This window comes from Dermochelys coriacea, chromosome 27, assembly GCF_009764565.3.
Source record: "Dermochelys coriacea isolate rDerCor1 chromosome 27, rDerCor1.pri.v4, whole genome shotgun sequence".
NCBI classification, from domain to species: Eukaryota; Metazoa; Chordata; order Testudines; family Dermochelyidae; genus Dermochelys; species Dermochelys coriacea.
The window spans coordinates 1229663-1252174 of NC_050094.1; the positions used below are offsets into that span (position 1 = coordinate 1229663).

The 22512-nt window shown below is 43.6% G+C and overlaps 1 protein-coding gene and 1 long non-coding RNA gene across 9 annotated transcripts in view; one reads left to right on the forward strand and one right to left on the reverse strand.

The window, feature by feature from the left end:
* LOC122457609 overlaps positions 1–14012 on the forward strand; it is a 44230-nt gene extending 30218 nt beyond the window's left edge. For 5 of the 7 annotated variants that reach the window (XR_006277238.1, XR_006277242.1, XR_006277245.1 and 2 more), the window contains exon 3: positions 11226–14012. This is a non-coding gene — a long non-coding RNA (uncharacterized LOC122457609). Of the gene's footprint in view, positions 1–5832; positions 5958–11225 lie in introns of all 7 variants that reach the window. The other 2 variants (XR_006277243.1, XR_006277244.1) reach the window with 2 other exon arrangements.
* MYO1D (myosin ID) overlaps positions 1–22512 on the reverse strand; it is a 397979-nt gene that overhangs the window by 58379 nt on the left and 317088 nt on the right. The window contains exon 22 of one of the 2 annotated variants that reach the window (XM_038385271.2): positions 3740–3782. The exons of the other annotated variant lie outside the window; for it this stretch is intronic. Coding sequence (XP_038241199.1) covers positions 3755–3782 — 28 coding nt within the window. The 3' untranslated portion in view covers positions 3740–3754. Of the gene's footprint in view, positions 1–3739; positions 3783–22512 lie in introns of those variants that run through there. 2 annotated transcript variants of the gene reach the window in all.

A 22512-nucleotide genomic window follows, 5' to 3' on the forward strand; every position in this document is an offset into this window, starting at 1 on the left:
GGAAACCATTCCTCTGCTCAGGAGATCCTTTCTGCCTCAGGAGTGCAATGGTTCCATAATTACTGTCATCCCAAATAATATGTAGAGAAGCTGCAGTTCCATGCATGCATCATCCAGAGGCTGGCATACAAAGGAACTCCATTTTTGCTTTCAAATGGACAAACCTTTGTTGTGTCAGTATTTTTAGCAAATACTTTCAACTCCAACCCATCCCCCTCCTAATCCTTTTATACTGGCTATTTTCCAGAAGGTTTCCTAGAGAGTCTGAAACAAAAGATGCTCCTTGGATCTATAACAAGGATGCTCTCAAAGGATTAACGTTCCTTCTGCCCTCTGTTTTTAAAAGGCACTGTTCAGGTGCTCCCAAAGGATGCTCAGCTTCTAGTGGCTTTGACCAAAACCTAATTCTTATCCTACTGTCTATCTTGAAAGGTAAACCATTTGCTGTCTGAGGCAATAACTCTAATCTGATTTACTAGAGTGCTGAATGTGACATTTGGAAGATGTGTTCCCTTCCTGAGGTTTCACTAGCACTAATTACCTTGTGCCATATGTATAGACCTCCAGCCCAAAATAGATAAAAGTGGGGATTTAAACAATTACATGTTAAGATTATTAAAATTTAAACTAAAATTTTAGTTCAAACTCTGAAGGCTTAAGCTCACTTAGTGTATGGTAACTGAAATAGAGTCCATTTAATTCACTGATGAATGGGGTGGAATGTATCAAAGACATCTGTCAGTATCAATACAGCTGCTAGCAGAGATGCAATGTTTACATATAGAGGATAAATTCTACAATGTTTAGATTAAAAATTGCACTGAGTTAACTTGATACTGGGTAGTTTCATAATCTAATGTCTATCGGCCACATAGTGCTAGTGCTAATCTAATGCTACAAATACAATCCTACAGTCCAAAATACGGACACAGTCATTTCCTACTGAAGAAGAGTAAGTCCTGCATACCAGTTCTGACAATTAGTTTTAATTGGCTGCATTGGAATGCATATAAAGAGGTAACCAGTGTAATGCTGGCATGCTGCGATACAGATCACATCTAGTTATGAATACTAATAACATTCAAGTGAATGCCAGGATTGTAACTGGAGATGTCTGGATCAATCATGGGGATATGGTTATAATACAGGAATAGTATAACTGGTCCCAAGCACAGCTGGTAAATCAAAACTGTCATGAGAAGGAAGTGAAACATTTGCATGAGCTGAACATTTTAGGGTTTAACTAGTGAGGGTATGAAACTGCACTGAGCCACCCCCCCCTCCGCTCCCACTTCTTTTGTACCAATGAAACATACTCTGCTGTATCATTTCTATTCCTGTCCAAAGCCATCTTGGCTAAGTCATGAGAGAAGTATCCTTTCTTCACAAGGGTCATTTCCGACACATGCAGTTACAGAATGTACACTGTGACACAGCCCTCTCAATACGTTTAGTGCCACAAAAAGAATCAGGAGGTTAAGACAAAGATGCCATGGAGACACATTGCAGCATGACTCTCATTGACTGACACTGTCTCAGCAGAACCATTGTTGGCACTGTTTAGGGCACTCCTTCCCCAAGCATATATAGGACCAAACTTATAGAGAAGAATGGCTCACAATACATGCAACAGTACTACAAAGCACCAGGCAAGCCTCTTTTGCTGCTACTGGCTATTCTCCTGGGACTCATCTAGTTTACCCTGATATACTTGCCTCTCATACTCCCTCCCTGCTCGCAGAAGATACTCTTAAGAAAATGTAGGTTTCAGGTGGTGTTAAAATTGGTGGATTCATTCTAAAATCAACCTTGCACCCTATATCTGATGATATTCCAGAAATAGCTCACTGTTTACTGTTCAAAATGCCCATGACATCTTCCATACTTCAAGTTGCAACAGCAGCTGAATGGCAAGAGTTGAGAGAAGTTAGTGCTTTTATTCTCTGTTTCTGTAAATTATATACCATAGAGACTCTCACACCACTTGACTGAATCAGCTATTCAAGATGACAAAGGCACCTCCTGGGTGCTCCAGTTCAGAACCCTGCACACTGGCATAAAGCCTACAGCTGTCAATTACAATTACTTCTGATTAAATTGTCCTTCACGAGTTCTCCCAAGCCACAGCTCCTCTTTGACAGATTTTACGTCACTAAACTCTCTTCTATATTGCTGAAAGTACCCAAAGGTTTTAGGATGTTACAATCTCTCAGGATCTAGACATGAAGATTCCCTTACGAACCACTGATTCTGTTTTCCCCGAACTATGATTTTCCACTAATTTGGAAGGAAAGATTCTTTTCCTCCATCTTCCACTCTGTTTTCTCATACAGTGTTGTCATGCTAAACACCACATTATTACAAGTAAATTACTGAATACAGTTGGTAAATTGATCATATCTAGTGTGTGTATCTTTACTGTATCCAACTGCCTTGGTCACAAGGGTGGGAGAGAGAGAAAAGGAAGGACTGGGAAACTGGTAGGAAATAGACAAATCCAAAAAGTAATTTAAAGGCAATTTTATGCTCACTGGTTTAAGACATTAACCTATTTCCTTTGAACGCTGAGATGTTACATCAATCATTAGATCACAGATAAGCCTCACACACAGCCTCTAAACGGATGCCACAAGAGTTAAAGTCCTGGAAAAGTTCACCTCTGACGGAAAACTCAGTCACGAGCGAGTTGATCATTTGTGTGTCAGTCTCCCCAACCTCCAGTGGCTAATAAAAGCAAAATTCATATCAAACCCTTTCTTTCATGGTTTCATTCCCTGTCCCTCATATTCATTTACTCTTATTGCAGATAACAACCCTACAAATGTAACTCATAGAAAACAAAGTTATAATCTTTCTCATCCGATTACTTGCAATACCAGATGAAAATACAATTACAGATCATTCCTAATTATTTCCAACAAACATAAGTGAATCTGACTGCTCCTAAAAATTAAAACCAAATATTACTGGCTAAAGCAAGGCACCCCAACAGCAAAGCAGTCAGTTCTATACTGCACCAAGCCTGTGTATCAATCCTGGAAAGAACTGAGGGGGGGAAAAAAGCTCTTCTAAGTGTAGCTGTGCAGTGTGAAAAAGCACCAATAGGAAACAAATCTGACAACAAAACTCATTTTAATGTACGACCTAAATCCTATCTGAACCCAGGAATCCAGGAACTCTTTACAACCTCCTAGGACTCTACTTTAGAATTCTTCTTACAGAAAGAAACAGAAGTGACCTATCAGTAGAATTCATCCCCTTGTCTGGGCAAAACAAGGTCGCTCCATTAGAGGAGGGATCAGATATTAAAGCTAATTTTATTAAGATAATGTTGAAGTAAAAAAAAAAAGGTACATGTAACTTAGCCAGAGAAAAGGAAGTGGAAAGTGATCTTTAAGTTGAGCACAGGCACAGTCAGTAACTATATTAGCTCTCTGGCACCAGGTGAAGTGGAAGTTTAACATTCATACATTTTGCATTAGTGCACTGCAGGTTACCAACCTCTGATGTCAAACAGCTAACGTGTCAATGAGGCTCTGGGAGCAAGAGGAATGTAGGGAGAATGCGAACAGAATGACAAGCCTTTTGACCTTTCCACTTGGTTTTCAAGGAAAGCTCTTTCATTTCCTTCTTTTGAAATCATCACATGAGTGCTTCTCCACTGCAGGATAAACATTATGTCAGCACTTGATATTGTACTGTCATCACATGCCCTCACCTGTGGTTTGAAAATAGCCAACAAACTTCTTCACAGTCAGCTGTACGGCTGAGAGTGACACCACCTGCTGACATGAAAGAGAAGAAAGATGCTTGCTTAAGCTGATACAGGGTTAGCAATCAACCTCTTTCCCCAGCTTCCTGGGCATTCTTGCTATAAATGGGAAAGAAGGCAGCTGCACATTGGGTGCCACATGGGGATGTCACTTTCACCCCCTTCATTTTTATGCTCCCACTAGTTCCTCCCTCACTATCCTTTTTGTTTAAAGAGGTATCTATTCCCCTCTTAAATACACTCACTGCACGTTGCTTAGGGTAATAAATCAACATAATTTGGGACTTTCTGCCTTATGCATATTGTGGGATAGTTCAGGTGGGTAATTACCTTGAAAAAGAGTCCATCGCAAAGAACGAATGGGGAGGCAGGAATAAGGCATTATTAATGGTTGAGACTTATCATTAAAGTAACTTATTCTTATTCTATAAATTACCTAGAAATTGTTGAATCAAGTGTATAATATGATCAAGTCTTTAAACAAAATATGAGGAGAATGTATAACTACACCCCAAACTTTGTTCAGTTACAGTTACGGATTCTCAAGTGCAATTCTATTAAAGCAATCACTAAAAATCACAGACATTACCTGTTAGGTAAAAATCCATCTACACTGAAGCCTTGCATACACACAAATTTATACCAATTTAATTAAGCCCTTTTAGCTAAACCAGTGCAAATACCCAAGTGGCCAGATCTACACTATAAACTTTTGCTGACAGGTATTTTAGTCAGGGATGAGATGAGGTACGATTTGTGACTGATTAAGTTGTGCTGGCAAAAGACCCTAATATAGTGGCAGCTATATTAGTAAGATTGCATCTACAGTAGGAGTGTTTTGCTAGTATAATATACCAGTGTATCTGAGCATAGACCTGTCCTGAGTGTGATTTATTTCAGATGAATTTTACCCTGTTACTGATCAATTTAACTAAACTGAAATAAGCCACTTACACTGAAATAAGTGAGTACACCACAGGTGTTTGAACAGGTTTAACTAAATAGTTTTAAAATCACACCTGTAGTTAAGCTAGTGCTACTCTCCACGTAGACAAACATTTACACTATCTAGGTACTTGGCCTGGCCATCATCACCACAATGTGCGACTCCTCAGCTTCACAAACTTCTCTTCATTTCCACTACCATCAACAAAGCATATGCCCAATTCCCCGAAACCGATCAAAAGCAAAACCTTAGCTCCAACTTCAGTAAGGATTAGATACTTTATCAAACACACTTCTAAAATGGAAGTATTTCTACAAAAAAAAAAAAAATTCTGAGGTCAGAGTTAAGGTTGTGCATTGTGTGATTTTGACTAATTGGATGTGTGCATATGGTGAACTTCAGCAGGTCAACAGAAGGCTGGGTGAGTGGGTGAGGAAAAACAACGCATTAGAGTATATGGGCAGGGAGGCTGGCAAGGGGCTGGATGGAGGTTTGAAGCAAGGCTGGGTAGTGAGGCTGAGTAGCTGAGGTTTGTACCAGGGACTGTCTGGGGAAGGGCTGGAGCAGGCATTGTATAAGGGAAACGGAGAGCAAAGAATGTGTGTTCTGTCAGCCTCAGTGGCTAAAAATAAAAGTTTTGGCTAAGAAACCCAGTAACTTAAGTATACTTGATTTTTTAACTTGCTCAATTACACTATGCTGGCATTTGATAAAGGCTGAACCACGGAGTGAAATCTAGAGCTTGTCACTTTTGATATTGAGATACCATAGGGACCTGAAAAATAACAGAAGCTTTGAGAAAATTTAAAAAGGAACAATTTAAAATTGTTTAGAATTCTGCACATATGACTAAGGTGACTGACAGTTACCTAGAAAATTCGTGTGCCCTCTGAAACAGCTCATCTTTGAGAAGGGTGTGTAGATGAGAAGGTTACTCACTTTGTGCAGTAACTGAGGTTCTTCGAGATGAGTGTCCCTGGGTGTGCTCCATTCCAGATGTTGGTGTGTCCCTGCGCCTTGGTGTGTCTCTGTGCCTTTCCTCGGAGAATTTTACCATTGGCGGTTGAAGTATCGTGTGCGCAACCCAGACTCCTCAGTTCCTTCTCTATCGCAGAGCCTGAACCAAACTCTTAAGTAGAGGGGAGAGACACTCATCTTGAAGAACCTTAATTACTGCACAAGGTGAGTAACCTTCTCTTCTTTTTCAAGAGAGATGTCCCTGTGGGTGCTCCACTCCAGGTGACTGTAAAGCAGTGCCCTTTAGGATGGTAGGGGCTTTGGAGTTGTTAAGATAACTGTGGATAGTACCAATGAGCCAAGCCAGGTATCTGCTTTAGGGCCTTGCGTAATAGCATAATGTCTGGCAAAGGTGTGTTTGGAGGCCCAGGTGGTGGCCTTGCGTATGTCTATCAAGGGAACATTGTTTAGGAATGCTGTGGACATTGATATAGATCTGGTTGAGTGTGCCCCGATTGTTGATGGGGGCTGGGCGCCTTTTAATTGGTAGCATAGGCCAATACATCCAGATATCTATTTAGAGAATCTCTGAGTGGACATGGATGTACCCCTGGATTCTTCTGCTATGGATACAAAGAGTTTTGGAGAAGTCCGAAATGGCTTGGTTCTGTTCAGGTAAAAAGTCAGTGCTCTTCTAACATCCAGGGTGTGCATCATAGCTTTGAAGAAGTTTGCATGTGGTTTAGGAAAGAAAGGTGGAAGCTGCATCAATTCATTAATGTCAAATGATGAATGTACCTTAGGTAGAAATTTTGGATGGGTACATAGCATAACTTTATCTTTTAAAAAGATCATATACAGTGGGTCTGCCATAAGCACCCCTATTTCTCCCACATGTCTGCATGATGTCATAGCTACTAGAAATGACACCTTCGTGGACAGGTGCAATAAGGAGCAGGTTGCTAGAGGTTTGAAAGTTTTCTGAGCAAGGGTCGTTAGCACCAGATTCAAGTCCCAAGGTACAGTGAGTGGTCTGATGTCCGGGTATAGAGTTTGTATGCCCTTGAGGAATCATTTGATGATTGGGTGGGCAAAGACTGTAGTGTTGTTAATCTTTCCATGAAAAGTGGTGATGGCTGCCAGGTGTACTTTCAGTAAGCTAATGGAAAGGCCCGATTGTTTTAGTTCTAAGGGGTAGTCTAGGGAGAAGTGTAGATGTTGCATCAGTTTGTTTGGCGGTGCACCATGTTGTAAATCTCCTCCACTTATAGAAATAGGTGCTACGAGTACAGGGGGTCCCTGGTATATGCCTCCCACTTATCCATTGTTTCACATATCCATCGCTCATCAATAGGGGAACGTGTTCCGATTCACGTTGGTCCCAATCTGCATATCCATCCTTTGCAACTTACTGTACAGTACTGCAGATGTTCCAAGCTGCCGACCCCTGCTCCCTGGCTGGAGCAGAGCAAGCCCCCACACCCCGATGCCTAGCAGGAGCACCAGGTGGAGTGGAGCAAGCCCTGAGTGCTGGGTAGGGAGGGAGCAGGGGGGCACATATTTTTACGGGGGCCTCCATTTTTCTGGGAGCCCATGGCCAGAGTGTCTATACCCCCTCCCCCCCACAAGGCTGGCTGGAGGTGGGGAGAGGCAGCCAGATCGCTTCTACCTCTCTGCCCCCCATCATAGCCCGCCCACCAGGGGCCCTCCCCTCCTGCCTACATCACTGCTGTACCAGCGGGTCCCTGGTATCTGTCATTTTGGTATCTGTCGCGCTTTTCAAGAACACAACCCTGACGTAAACTGAGTCTGCTATGGAATAACATCCTTTGAACCTGGTCTGAATAGTTTAGCTCGTCATGAGAGAGAAGACATGCCTTGAGATGTAGCATCTGCAAGCTGGGGTGTTGTAACTGTCCCATAACCTCAGCCATGCAGAACACAGTGCCATCCACAGCCTCAGAAACAACTCTGACATCATAATCAAAAAGGCTGACAAAGGAGGTGCTGTCGTCATCATGAATAGGTCGGAGTATGAACAAGAGGCTACTAGGTAGCTCTCCAACACCACTTTCTACAAGCCATTACCCTCTGATCCCACTGAGAGTTACCAAAAGAAACTACAGCATTTGCTCAAGAAACTCCCTGAAAAAGCACAAGAACAAATCCGCACAGACACACCCCTGGAGCCCCGACCTGGGGTATTCTATCTGCTACCCAAGATCCATAAACCTGGAAATCCTGGTCGCCCCATCATCTCAGGCATTGGCACCCTGACAGCAGGATTGTCTGGCTATGTAGACTCCCTCCTCAGGCCCTTCGTTACCAGCACTCCCAGCTATCTTCGAGACACCACCGATTTCCTGAGGAAACTACAGTCCATTGGTGATCTTCCTAAAAACACCATCCTGGCCACTATGGATGTAGAAGCCTCTACACCAACATTCCTCACAAAGATGGACTACAAGCCGTCAGGAACAGTATCCCCGATAATGTCACGGCTAACCTGGTGGCTGAACTTTGTGACTTTGTCCTGACCCATAACTATTTCACATTTGGTGACAAAGTATACCTTCAAATCAGCGGCACTGCGATGGGTACCCGCATGGCCCCACAGTATGCCAACATTTTTATGGCTGACTTAGAACAACGCTTCCTCAGCTCTCGTCCCCTAATGCCCCTACTCTACTTGCACTACATTGATGACATCTTCATCATCTGGACCCATGGAAAAGAAGCTCTTGAGGAATTCCACCAGGATTTCAACAATTTCCATCCCACCATCAACCTCAGCCTGGACCAGTCCACACAAGAGATCCACTTCCTGGACACTACGGTGCTAATAAGCGATGGTCACATAAACATCACCCTATATCGGAAACCTACTGACCGCTATTCCTACCTACATGCCTCTAGCTTTCATCCAGATCATACCACTCGATCCATTGTCTACAGCCAAGCGCTACGATATAACCGCATTTGCTCCAACCCCTCAGACAGAGACAAACACCTACAAGATCTCTATCATTCATTCCTACAACTACAATACCCACCTGCTGAAGTGAAGAAACAGATTGACAGAGCCAGAAGAGTACCCAGAAGTCACCTACTACAGGACAGGCCCAACAAAGAAAATAACAGCACGCCACTAGCCATCACCTTCAGCCCCCAACTAAAACCTCTCCAACGCATCATCAAGGATCTACAACCTATCCTGAAGGACGACCCATCACTCTCACCGATCTTGGGAGACAGGCCAGTCCTTGCTTACAGACAGTCCCCCAACCTGAAGCAAATACTCACCAGCAACCACACACCACACAACAGAACCACTACCCAGGAACCTATCCTTGCAACAAAGCCCGTTGGCAACTCTGTCCACATATCTATTCAGGGGATACCATCATAGGGCCTAATCACATCAGCCACACTATCAGAGGCTTGTTCACCTGCGCATCTACCAATGTGATATATGCCATCATGTGCCAGCAATGCCCCTCTGCCATGTACATTAGCCAAACTGGACAGTCTCTACGTAAAAGAATGAATGGACACAAATCAGACGTCAAGAATTATAACATTCAAAAACCAGTTGGAGAACACTTCAGTCTCTCTGGTCACTCGATCACAGACCTAAGAGTGGCTATACTTCAACAAAAAAGCTTCAGAAACAGACTCCAACGAGAGACTGCTGAATTGGAATTAATTTGCAAACTGGATACAATTAATTTAGGCTTGAATAGAGACTGGGAATGTATGAGTCATTACACAAAGTAAAACTATTTCCCCATGTTATTTCTCCCCCCCACCCCACCCCCCACTGTTCCTCTGATGTTCTTGTTAACTGCTGGAATTAGCCTACCTTGCTTGTCACCATGAAAGGTTTTCCTCCTTCCCCCCCTGCTGCTGGTGATGGCTTATCTTAAGTGATCACTCTCCTTACAGTGTGTATGATAAACCCATTGTTTCATGTTCTCTCTGTGTGTATATCAATCTCCCCTCTGTATTTTCCACCAAATGCATCCGATGAAGTGAGCTGTAGCTCACGAAAGCTTATGCTCTAATAAATTTGTTAGTCTCTAAGGTGCCACAAGTACTCCTTTTCTTTTTGCGAATACAGACTAACACGGCTGCTACTCTGAAACCTCCCATTGTATGAGTAGATTTGAATGGCGAGCGAGTGTGATTGGGAGGTGTGCTGACATGTAGGGATACTATAGTTGTCTCAGCCATGTGGGGGCAATTAGGATAATTCTGGCTTTGTTGGTTCTTATTTTCTGTATTACACTGGGTTGCAATGGTATTGGTGGGAAAACATATATAAAGTTCGTGTTCCAGCTGATTAGGAACATGTCTCCCAAGGATTGCTTCCCCAGACCTGCCATGGAGCAAAATTTTTCACACTTTGTGTTGTGGGCAGTGGCAAATAGGTCGATGTGTGGCCCATCGTCGGAATATGTGTTGCAGTATTGGATTGCTCAAATCCCATTCATGGTCATGTGGAAATCATCTGCTGAGTTTGTCTGCTGTTGTGCTCTGGGATCCAGGTAGGTAAGAAGCTGAGATATGGATGTTGTGTCGAATTAACAGAGATTCCAAGTTTGATGGCCTCAGTGCAGAGTAAATGTGATCTGGCTCCCCCTTGCCTGTTTATATGGAACATGCAGACGATGTTGTTGGTCATGACCCTTATGTGTTGATTTTTTATGAATGGCAGGAAGTGGAGGCAGGCATTGAGGATGGCGTGGAGTTCTAGAAGGTTTTATGTAGGCTTGTCTCGGCTGTGGACCATAGAATCATAGAAGATTAAGGTTGGAAGAGGCCAGGAGGTCATCTAGTCCAATCCCCTGCTCAAAGCAGGACCAACTCCAAATAAATCATCCCAGCCAGGGCTTTGTCAAGCCTGACCTTAAAAAGCTCAAAGGAAGAAGATTCCACCACCTCCCTAGGTAACGCATTCCAGTGCTTCACTACTCTCCTAGTGAAATAGTTTTTCCTAATATCCAACCTAGACCTCCCCCACCGCAACTTGAGTCCATTGCACCTGAGAGCATGATGAGAGCAATTTAATTGGAGGCTGTTTTTTGCTAGTCTACTCTCTTTGGGATGAGGAGGATGACCATTTCGTGGCAGGTCTGTTGGATTTTGGGGACCTCGGTGGTGAGGGAACTGGTGACCCGTACCGGGAAGGGGGTTCTTGTCCTGGATCAGATGCTGGTCTCAAGGACTTTTCCATTAAAATGAGCTTAAGCCTCAGGTCCCTGTCCCTTTATGCCCTAGCTTTCAATTTGCTGCAATTTGCGGGCACTTTTCTGGGGAACATGGGATTCACCGAGACAGCAGACACACTGAGTGTGTCCATCAGATACCAGCATTGACACTCTGCATGTAATGCACTGCTTAAAGCCTGGTGTACCCAGCATTATCACTGAACTCAACTATGGAGTAAATAAGAATTTTTTTTTAACAGGAACTAAGCTAAAAAATGAAACCTAACTACTAGAAAGACTACTAAAGCTAACTATGTAACTTATTTGAATAAAACTACAGGTTATTATAGGACTGCAGAGCTCCATCTCAGACCAGAGACAGCTGGGAAGAAACTGAGGAGTCTTGGTCACCCACGCGATATTTCAACTGCCAACGGTGTGTGAGGCAGGCACTGCGTGTGCACGACCTGTACAGGCACTGCTGTAAAAGTGAGCGAAGGCGCAGGGGTGCACCACTACCTGGAGTGGAGCACCCACAGGGACACTCATCTCAAAGAAGAATTTCATGTTTCAAGTATTAACCCTGCTTTAAATGGAAATCTCAATGCAACCTTAACTCCTGAGCCACTAGAGCTCCTCCATAACACAGACACTTTAAGCTCAACGACTTACATATAGAGAAACCAAAAGGAAATAAATTACCTTTTCCTCTAAACATTACAGTTCAGATAGATTTCCTATTAGACATTTATTCTCAAGAATTTATTTGAACTTTGTAGTAAAAATTCTCTCTAAGCTAAGATTTGATTAAGTTCCTAAACCCAGGCTAAACCGATTAATTTACTGCTATCATTTTAATTATATGGCCAGGATGGGGGACCCAAGAAGGAAGCCAGTATGTCAGGGAAAGACTTCCCCTGAACAGAAACATCAATTAGAAACTTGTTTCAGAGGCAGACAGTTTTTATATAGATCTCCTCTTTAGGAAGCCATCCAAAAAAAATCTAGGTCAGCGCTTGGCCACTCCGCTGCCCTAGTTTCACACCCTGTACTTAGCTGTGATTACTAATATGCTACAAAATAAGTATATTACTATTAGCTACAACATTCATGTGAGATTCTAAACTGACACATGAAACTATATTAGCACAGAATCAAACAGTCCTATATGATACAAAGGTGTATTTAAGTCTGCCAGCATCCCAGGGAATTAGATTTTACAAATAGTCAGTGATCTGAAACTGTCCTATGTGCTGCATCTGCTGTACCTTGAGGGACTTAGGTGTGTGCATTAGCATGTAAATTTCCTGATGTCTGTGGGACCAATTAACACCCATAATATTAAAGGAATGTTTGGCAGTCTTGCTATTTTCCTCTCAAATATAACTATGAATAAAAAAATCTACTCTAGCTTGCAACAGATAATTTAGTGGCTAGAATACTAAAATGGGGCTCAAAAGACCTGGGTTCAATTCCTGATTCAACCACAGACTTCCCTACACCTCACAATGTTGTGAGGCTCATGGCTTGTCTATACTTGAAATGCTGTTGCAACTGCACCATTATAGCGCTTCAGTGTAGACACTACCTACACCAATGGAAGGGGTATTTAGGTTCTTATACCAAACCTGTTGCCATGGCATCTGAGCACCCGGTAAAATATTGTTCCCATTTCATAGACTGGGAAATGGTGGCAGGGAGAGGGAAAGCCAGTGAACAGTAGCATGTTACTTTACATATGCTCACTAGCACAGCTGCCATGTTGCTACATGGCAAAGTTGTGCTCTTAATTATTGTACATTTTCTGTCCTCTCAAGACCTTAGACTGCCAGGATTCCCAGCCAATGTTGTGACACTGAACAGGAGAGTGCTAGCCACAATATCACAGCTTTGGGACAAGGTTTCGTTTTAAAACCCTTTTTTATATGAAGTTAGTCCAATAAAAGATATCCTCTCACCCACCTTGAGCTAGCACAATCTAACACCTTCAAAACCTCTTGTCACACAACAAGGCAAGCTGGACGTCAGCATGTGCTAATTTGGTTGAATTAAAGCATAAGGGGAAGCCTTGTCTTGACTTTTAGAGTGTGTTAGATCAAGCTAGCTAATGTGACCTAACACCACCCAATGCCATCAGTGCACATCTCTGTTCTTTCAAAATATGCCAGGTGATCTTTAATTTCTGCAGATCCTATAAGCCCTCTGATTTTAGAAGATCTCATCTGAATGACCTACACATGCAGTACACTGCACGGAGTTCCAAATGATGTAGGGTTGAATTAATCTTACTGGGACATGAATCTGTGGTTCCAGGGAGTCTTGGTGTTTCACAACTGACGACTATCATGCACACTCTCACCCTAAAATTGGCACAAGACTAGCACAGCAAAATGGAACATTTCTGCGGCTCTCAGTGTGACAGATTAGTGACTAAATCTTGCGCTGACTGTGACTTTTTCCTTTTCCAGTTGTTAGTGAGAGGAAGTAACATTGCTGAGGCTCAGTGTCAGTAAAGCTCAGTTCCTATTATCAGGGCCGATTACTGCAGCATCAAACTCACATGTAACTGGAAAGTTTGCACCAATTTAGGGTGGCTAAGTTCAATTACCCCTCCTAAACTGATATTAAAGGTTTTTTCCTTCATTTATGGGCGGAGTCAGGTCAACTCTTCCAATATGGTCTATGCAAAGAAATTCTGGGAAAACACTTGAAAGAACATATCCCCACAGCTTATCTCTATAAAAAAACAAAGCACAAGGAGGGGCTGGGTGGCTCAGGGAACTGATCTAAGTTAATTGCCTGCAACTGGAGGGTTCAAAACTGGTCCAACTCGATGATGACTTGTTGTCGTTACAGGTGATGGCTTTTTGGGAATATTGCAAAATAAGTAGGTGGTGTCAGTCTGGTTCCCAGGGTCAGATATCCACAGCTCAAGACATCATAACTAGCATCTTACTGGCCATCTCAGGAAAAGTTCCAAGATTGAGATTAATAAGAACATACGAATGACCATACTGGGTCAGACCAAAGGTCCATCCAATCCAGTATCCTGTCTGCCAACAGTGGCCAATGCCAGGTACCCCAGAGGGAGTGAACCTAACAGGTAATGATCAAGTGATCTCTCTCCTGTCATCCATCTCCACCCTCTGACAAACAGAGCCAAGGGACACCATTCCTTACCCATCCTGGCTAATAGCCATTAATGGACTTAACCTCCATGAATTTATCCAGTTCTCTTTTAAACCTTGTTATAGTCCTAGCCTTACAACCTCCTCAGGCAAGGAGTTCCACAGCTTGACTGTGCGCTGAGTGAAGAAGAACTTCCTTTTATTCCTCTTAAACCTGCTACCCATTAATTTCATTTGGTGGCCCCTCGTTCTTATATTATGGGAACAAGTAAATAACTTTTCCTTATTCACTTTCTCCACACCACTCATGAGTTTATAGACCTCTATCATATCCTCCCTTAGTCCCCTCTTTTCCGAGCTGAAAAGTCCTAGCCTCTTTAATCTCTCCTCATATGGGACCCATTCCAAACCCCTAATCATTTTAGCTGCCCTTTTCTGAACCTTTTCTAATGCCAGTATATCTTTTTTGAGGTGAGGGGATCACATCTCTACGCAGTATTCAAGATGTGGGAGTACCATGGATTTATAGAAGGGCAATAAGATATTCTCCATCTTATTCTCTATCCCTTTTGTAATAATTCCTAACATCCCATTTGCTTTTTTGACTGCCTCTGCACACTGCGTGGACATCTTCAGAGCACTATCCACAATGACTCCAAGATTTTTGTCCTGATTAGTTGTAGCTAAATTAGCCTCCATCATATTGTATGTATAATTGGGGTTATTTTTTCCAATGTGCATTACTTTACCTTTATCCACATTAAATTTCATTTGCCATTTTGTTGCCCAATCACTTAGTTTTGTGAGATCTTTTTTGAAGTTCTTCACAGTCTGCTTTGGTCTTAACTATCTTAAGCAGTTTAGTATCATCTGCAAACTTTACCACCTCACTCTTTACCCCTTTCTCCAGATCATTTATGAATAAGTTAAATAGGATTGGTCCTAGAACTGACCTTTGGGGAACACCACTAGTTACCCCCTCCATTCTGAAAATTTACCATTTATTCCTACTCTTTGTTCCCTGTCTTTTAACCAGTTTTCAGTCCATGAAAGGATCTTCCCTCTTATTCCATGACAACTTAATTTACGTAAGAGCCTTTGGGGAGGGACCTTGTCAAAGGCTTTCTGGAAATCTAAGTACACTATGTCCACTGGATCCCCCTTGTCCACATGTTTGTTGACCCCTTCAAAGAACTCTAATAGATTAGTAAGACATGGTCTCCCTTTACAGAAACCATGTTGACTTTTGCCCAACAATTTATGTTCTTCTATGTGTCTGACAATTTTATTCTTTACTATTGTTTCAACTAATTTGCCTGGTACTGACATTAGACTTACCTGTCTGTAACTGCCAGGATCACATCTAGAGCCCTTCTTAAATATTGGCGTTACATTAGCTATCTTCCAGTCATTTGGTACAGTAGCTGATTAAAAGGACAGGTTACAAACCATAGTTAATAGTTCTGCAATTTCACATTTGAGTTCTTTCAAAACTCTTGGGTGAATGCCATCTGGTCCCGTGACTTGTTACTGTTAAGTTTCTCTATTAATTCTAAGGTTTCAGAGTAGCAGCCGTGTTAGTCTGTATTCGCAAAAAGAAAAGGAGTACTTGTGGCACCTTAGAGACTAACAAATTTATTAGAACATAAGCTTTCGTGAGCTACAGCTCACTTCATCTAGCTCACGAAAGCTTATGCTCTAATAAATTTGTTAGTCTCTAAGGTGCCACAAGTACTCCTTTTCTTTCTATTAATTCTAAAACTTCCTCTAGTGATACTTCAACCTGTGACAATTCCTCAGATTTGTCACCTACAAAAGATGGCTCAGGTTTGGGAATCTCCCTAACATCCTCAGCCGTGAAGACTGAAGCAAAGAATTCATTTAGTTTCTCTTCGATGACTTTATAGTCTTTAAGTGCTCCTTTTGTATCTGGATTGTCAAGGGGCCCCACTGTTTAGCAGGCTTCCTGCTTCTGATGTACTTAAACAACATTTCATTATTACCTTTTGAGTTTTTGGCTAGCTGTTCTTCAAACTCCTTTTTGGCTTTTCTTATTACATTTTTACATTTAATTTGGCAGGGTTTATGCTCCTTTCTATTTACCTCACTAGGATTTGACTTCCACTTTTTAAAATATGCCTTTTTTTTACCTCTCACTGCTTCTTTTACATGGTTGTTAAGCCACGGTGGCTCTTTTTTAGTTCTTTTACTATGTTTTTTAATTTGGAGTATACATTTAAGTTGAGCCTCTATTATGGTGTCTTTGAAAAGTGTCCATGCAGCGTGCAGGGATTTCATTCTTGTCACTGAAAAGGAGTACTTGTGGCACCTTAGAGACTAACAAATTTATTAGAGCATAAGCTTTCGTGAGCTACAGCTCACTTCATCGGATGCAAGTGAGCTGTAGCTCACGAAAGCTTATGCTCTAATAAATTTGTTAGTCTCTAAGGTGCCACAAGTACTCCTTTTCTTTTTGCGAATACAGACTAACACGGCTGCTACTCTGAAACCTGATTCTTGTCACTGTACCTTTTAATTTCTGTTTAACGAACCTCCTCATTTTTGCTTAGTTCCCCTTTCTGAAATTAAATGCCATAGTGTTGGGCTGTTGAGGTGTTCTTCCTACCACAGGAATGTTAAATGTCATTATATTATGGTCACTATTTCCAAGAGGTCCTGTTACAGTTACCTCTTGGACCAGATCCTGCGCTCCACTCAGGACTAGACTGAGAGTTGGCTCTCGCCTCGTGGGTTCCTGTACCAGCTGCTCCAAGAAGCAGTCATTTAAAGTATGGAGAAATTTTGTTTCTGCATTTCATCCTGAGGTGACATGTACCCAGTCAGTATGGGGATAATTGAAATCCCCCACTATTACTGAGTTCTTTATTTTGATAGCCTCTCTAATCTCCCGTAGCATTTCATTTTCCCTATCACTGTCCTGGTCAGGTGATCGATAATAGATCCCTACTGTTATATTCTTATTAGAGCATGGAATTACTATCCACAGAGATTCTATGGAACATGTGGATTCATTTAAGATTTTTATTTCATTTGATTCTAAATTTTCTTTCACATATAGTGCCACTCTTCCCCCACCCGCACAACCTACTCTGTCTTTCCGATATATTTTGTACCCCGGAATGATTGTGTCCCATTGATTGTCCTCACTCCACCAGGTTTCTGTGATGCCTATTATATCAATATCCTCCTTTAACACGAGCCACTCTAGTTCACCCATCTTATCACTTAGACTTCTAGCATTTGTGAATAAGCACTTTAAAAACTTGTCACTCTTTATCTGTCTGCCCTTTTCTGATGAGTCAGATTCTTTTTTATGTGAATGTTTCTCGTCTGATCTGGCCCATACTTTATCCTCTTCCATCCTCTCCTCCTGACTAAAACCTAGAGAATCTCTATCAATAGACTCTCCTCTAAGAGAAGTCTTTGTCCGTTCCACATGTGCCTCTGAAGCAATCGGCTTTCCCCCATCTCTTAGCCTTGGTCTACACTAGGAGCTGAGGTTGAATTTAGAAGCGTTAAATCGATTTAACCCTGCACCTATCCACACGACGAAGCCCTTTTTTTCGACTTAAAGGGCTCTTAAAATCCATTTCCTTACTCCATTCCTGACAAGGGGATTAGCGCTGAAATCGGCCTTGCCGGGTCGAATTTGGGGTACTGTGGATACAATTAGACGGTATTGGCCTCCGGGAGCTGTGCCAGAGTGCTCCATTGTGACCACTCTGGACAGCACTCTCAACTCAGAGGCACTGGCCAGGTAGACAGGAAAAGGCCCACAAACTTTTGAATTTCAATTTCCTGTTTGGCCAGTGTGGCAAGCTGCAGGTGAGTGTAGAGCTCATCAGCAGAGGTGACCACGATGGAGTCCCAGAGTCGCAAAAAAGCTCCAGCATGGACCGAACGGGAGGTACGGGATCTGATCGCTGTATGGGGAGAGGAATCCGTGCTATCAGAACTCCGTTCCAGTTTTCGAAATGGCAAAACATTTGTCAAAATCTCCCAGGGCATGAAGGACAGAGGCCATAACTGGGACTCAAAGCAGTGCCGCGTGAAACTTAAGGAGCTGAGGCAAGCCTACCAGAAAACCAGAGAGGCAAATGGCTGCTCCAGGTCAGAGCCCCAAACATGCCGCTTCTATGATGAGCTGCATGCCATTTTAGGGGGTTCAGCCACCACTACCACACCCATGTTGTTTGACTCCTTCAATGGAGATGGAGGCAACATGGAAGCAGGTTTTGGGGATGAGGAAGATGATGATGAAGTTGTAGATAGCTCACAGCAAGCAAGCAGAGAAACCGGTTTTCCTGACAGCCAGGAACTGTTTCTCACCCTGGACCTGGAGCCAGTACCCCCCGAACGCACCCAAGGCTGCTACCCGGACCCGCCAGGTGGAGAAGGGACCTCTGGTGAGTGTACCTTTTAAAACGGTATACATGGTTTAAAAGCCAGCATGTTTAATGATTAATTTGCCCTGGCATTCGCGGCTCTCCTGGATGTACTCCCAAAACCTTTGCAAAAGGTTTCTGGGGAGGGCAGCCTTATTCCATCCACCATGGTAGGACACTTTACCACTCCAGGCCAGTAGCACGTACTCGGGAATCACTGTAGAACAAAGCATTGCAGTGTATGTTTGCTGACGTTCAAACAACATCCGTTCTTTATTTCTCTGTGTTATCCTCAGGAGAGTTTCAGAGTAGCAGCCGTGTTAGTCTGTATTCGCAAAAAGATGCATCCGATGAAGTGAGCTGTAGCTCACGAAAGCTTATGCTCTAATAAATTTGTTAGTCTCTAAGGTGCCACAAGTATTCCTTTCCTCAGGAGAGTGATATTCATGGTCACCTGGTTAAAATAGGGTGCTTTTCTTAAGGGGACAGTCAGGGGTGGCTGTTCCTGCTGGGCTGTTTGCCTGTGGCTGAACAGAAATGTTCCCCGCTGTTAGCAATGGGGAGAGGGGAGGGGCTAGCCACGTGGTGGGGGGAGGCAAAATGCGACCTTGGAACGAAAGCACATGTATGTAATGTTAAAAGCAAGGTTTACTGTGAAAGAGTGTACCCATTGTTCTATAAAATGTGTCCTTTTAAATACCAATGTCCCTTGTTTTTTCTGCACCAGCTGCATGTGTTTCAAGGATCACAGGATCTTCTCCTTCCCAGAGGCTAGTGAAGATTAGAAGGCGAAAAAAATGCACTTGCGATGAAATGTTCTCTGAGCTCATTGCCTCCGGCCACCCAGCCACTCCACTCCAGAGGATTGCCCAAGCAACAGAAGGCTGGCATTCAATAAGTTTTAAAGTTTTAAACTTTTAAAGTGCTGTGTGGTCTTGTCCTTCCCTCCTCCACCTCCCTTCCCGGTGCTTCTCTCCTCTACCCACCCCTCCCAGACTACCTTGGCAGTTATCCCCCTATTTGTGTGATGAATTAATAAAGAATGCATGAATGTGAAGCAACAATGACTTTATTGCCTCTGCAAGCGGTGATCGAAGGGAGGAGGGGAGGATGCTTAGCTTACAAGGAAGTAGAGTGAACCAAGGGGCGGGGGGTTTCATCAAGGAGAAACAAACAGAACTTTCACTCCGTAGCCTGGCCAGTCATGAAACTGGTTTTCAAAGCTTTGCTGTTGCGCACCATGCCCTCCTGTGCTCTTCTAACCACCCTGGTGTCTGGCTGCACGTAACCAGTGGCCAGGCGATTTGCCTCAACCTCCCACCCCATCATAAACATCTCCCCCTTACACTCACAGAGATTGTGGAGCGCACAGCAAGCAGTAATAACAGTGGGAATATTGGTTTCGCTGAGGTCTAACCAAGTGAGTAAACTGCGCCAGCATACTTTTAAACATCCAAATGCACATTCTACCACCATTCTGCACTTGCTCAGCCTGTAGTTGAACAGCTCCTGTCTACTGTCCAGGCTGCCTGTGTATGGCTTCATGAGCCATGGCATTAAGAGGTAGGCTGGGTCCCCAAGGATAACTATAGGCTTTTCAAAAAAAGAAAAGGAGTACTTGTGGCTCCTTAGAGAGTAACAAATTTATTTGAGCATAAGCTTTCATGCGCTATAGCTCTCTTCATTGGATGCATTCGGTGGAAAATACAGTGGGGAGATTTATATACACACACAGAGAACATGAAACAATGGGTGTTACCATACACACTGTAAGGAGAGTGATCACTTAAGATGAGCTATTACCAGCAGGAAGTGGGGGGGGAGGAGGAAAACCTTTTATGGTGATAATCAAGGTGGGCCATTTCCAGCAGTTAACAAGAACGTCTGAGGAACAGTGGGGGGTGGGGTGGGGTGGGGGGGAGAAATAACATGGGGAAATAGTTTTACTTTGTGTAATGACCCATCCACTTTCACACAAAGTAAAATTATTTCTCCATGTTATTTCTCACCCCCACCCCACCCCGCACTGTTCCTCAGACGTTCTTGTTAACTGATGGAAATGGCCCACCCTGATTATCACCATAAAAGGTTTTCCTCCTCCCCCCCCTTCCTGCTGGTAATAGCTCATCTTAAGTGATCACTCTCCTTACAGTATGTATGATAAAACCCATTGTTTCATGTTCTCTGAGTGTGTATATAAATCTCCCCACTGTATTTTCCACTGCATGCATCCGATGAAATGAGCTGTAGCTCACAAAACTTATGCTCAAATACATTTGTTAGTCGCTAAGGTGCCACAAGTACTCCTTTCCTTTTTGCGAATACAGACTAACACGGCTGCAACTCTGAAACCTGTCTAAAGGCATTTCAACATCCCCAACAGTTATTTTCTGGTCTGGGAAGAAAGTCCCTTCCTGCAGCTTTTGAAACAGACCAGAGTTCCTGAAGATGTGAGTGTCATGTACCTTTCCCGGCCATCCCACGTTGATGTTGGTGAAACGTCCCTTGTGATCCACCAGTGCTTGCAGCACTATTGAAAAGTACCCCTTGTGGTTTATGTACTTGCCGGCTTGGTGCTCCAGTGCCAAGATAGGGATATGGGTTCCGTCTATGGCCCTACCACAGTTAGGGAATCCCATTGCAGAAAAGCCATCCACTATGGGACCTGCACATTTCCCAGGGTCACTACCCTTGATATCAGCAGATCTTTGATTGCGTTGGCTACTTGCATCACAGCAGCCCCCACAGTAGATTTGCCCACTCCAAATTGATTCCCGACTGACAGGTAGCTGTCTGGCGTTGCAAGCTTCCACAGGGCTATCGCCACTCACCTGTGAACTGTGAGGGCTGCTCTCATGTTGGTATTCTTGCGCTTCAGGGCAGGGGAAAGCAAGTCACAAAGTTCCATGAAAGTGCCCTTACGCATGTGAAAGTTTCGCAGCCACTGGGAATCGTCCCAGACCTGCAACACTTTGTGGTCTGTGCTTGTTTTCCGGGCCCAGAATCAGCGTTCCACCGCATGAACCTGTCCCATTAGCACCAGGATGCCCGCATTGCCAGGGCCTGTGATTTGAGAGAAGTCTGTGTCCATGTCCTCATCATTCTAGTCACCGCGCTGACATCGCCTACTCGCCTGGTTTCGCTTTGCCAGGGTCGCAGGATAATGCATGTGGTGTTTAATGTGCTCCTAATTGCCAAAGTTATCTGAGCGGGCTCCATGCTTGCCATGTTATGGCGTCTGCACAGAAAAAAGGCATGGAACGATTGTCTGCCGTTGCTCTGACAGAGAGAGGGGCAACTGACAACATGGCTTACAGGGAATTAAAATCAACAAAGGGGGTGGCTTTACATCAAGGAGAAACAAAAACAACTGTCACACAGAATGGCCCCCTCGGATTGAACTCAAAACCCTGGCTTTAGTAGACCAATGCTCAACCCACTAAGCTATCCCTCCCTCTGGTATTTCAGGCAGGACTGAATCTCCATTACAGTTTTCAAGGTGCCCCTGACAGACCTCACCAAAATGATTGTCAGCCATTGATTTCACAGAGGGAGTGGGGAGCAAATGAATACAAAACAAATCTGGTCTATTTCTTGTTTTGACCCACTCCACCTATCTTTTACATCTTTGGCTGGCAGCAGACGATGCAGAAGGACTGCAGGCCATCCACATCTCCTGGTTGCTCGGCAGAAGATGGTGATATAGGACTGCTAGCCATCCTCATCTCTTGCCTGCTCACCATAAGATGGTACAATAGGACTGCCTGCAGAACTAAAGAGAATGACCTGGTCGAGTCACTCCTAATTTAGTCCCTGCACCCATGTCTGCCCAGGTGCTCCTGACCGACCTTACAGAGGTGGCCAGGAGCACCTTGGACACGATGAGGATGGTTTTCAGGCCTATTGCACCATCTGTTGCCACAAAGCAATGGGTTGCTGCTGCTATGTAGCACTGCAGTACTGCGTCTGGCAGCACCCAGGAGACATACGGTGACAGTGAGCTGAGCGGGCTCCATGCTTGCCGTGGTATGGTGTCTGCACAGGTAACTCAGGAAAAAAGGTGCGAAACGATTGTCTGCCGTTGCTTTCACAG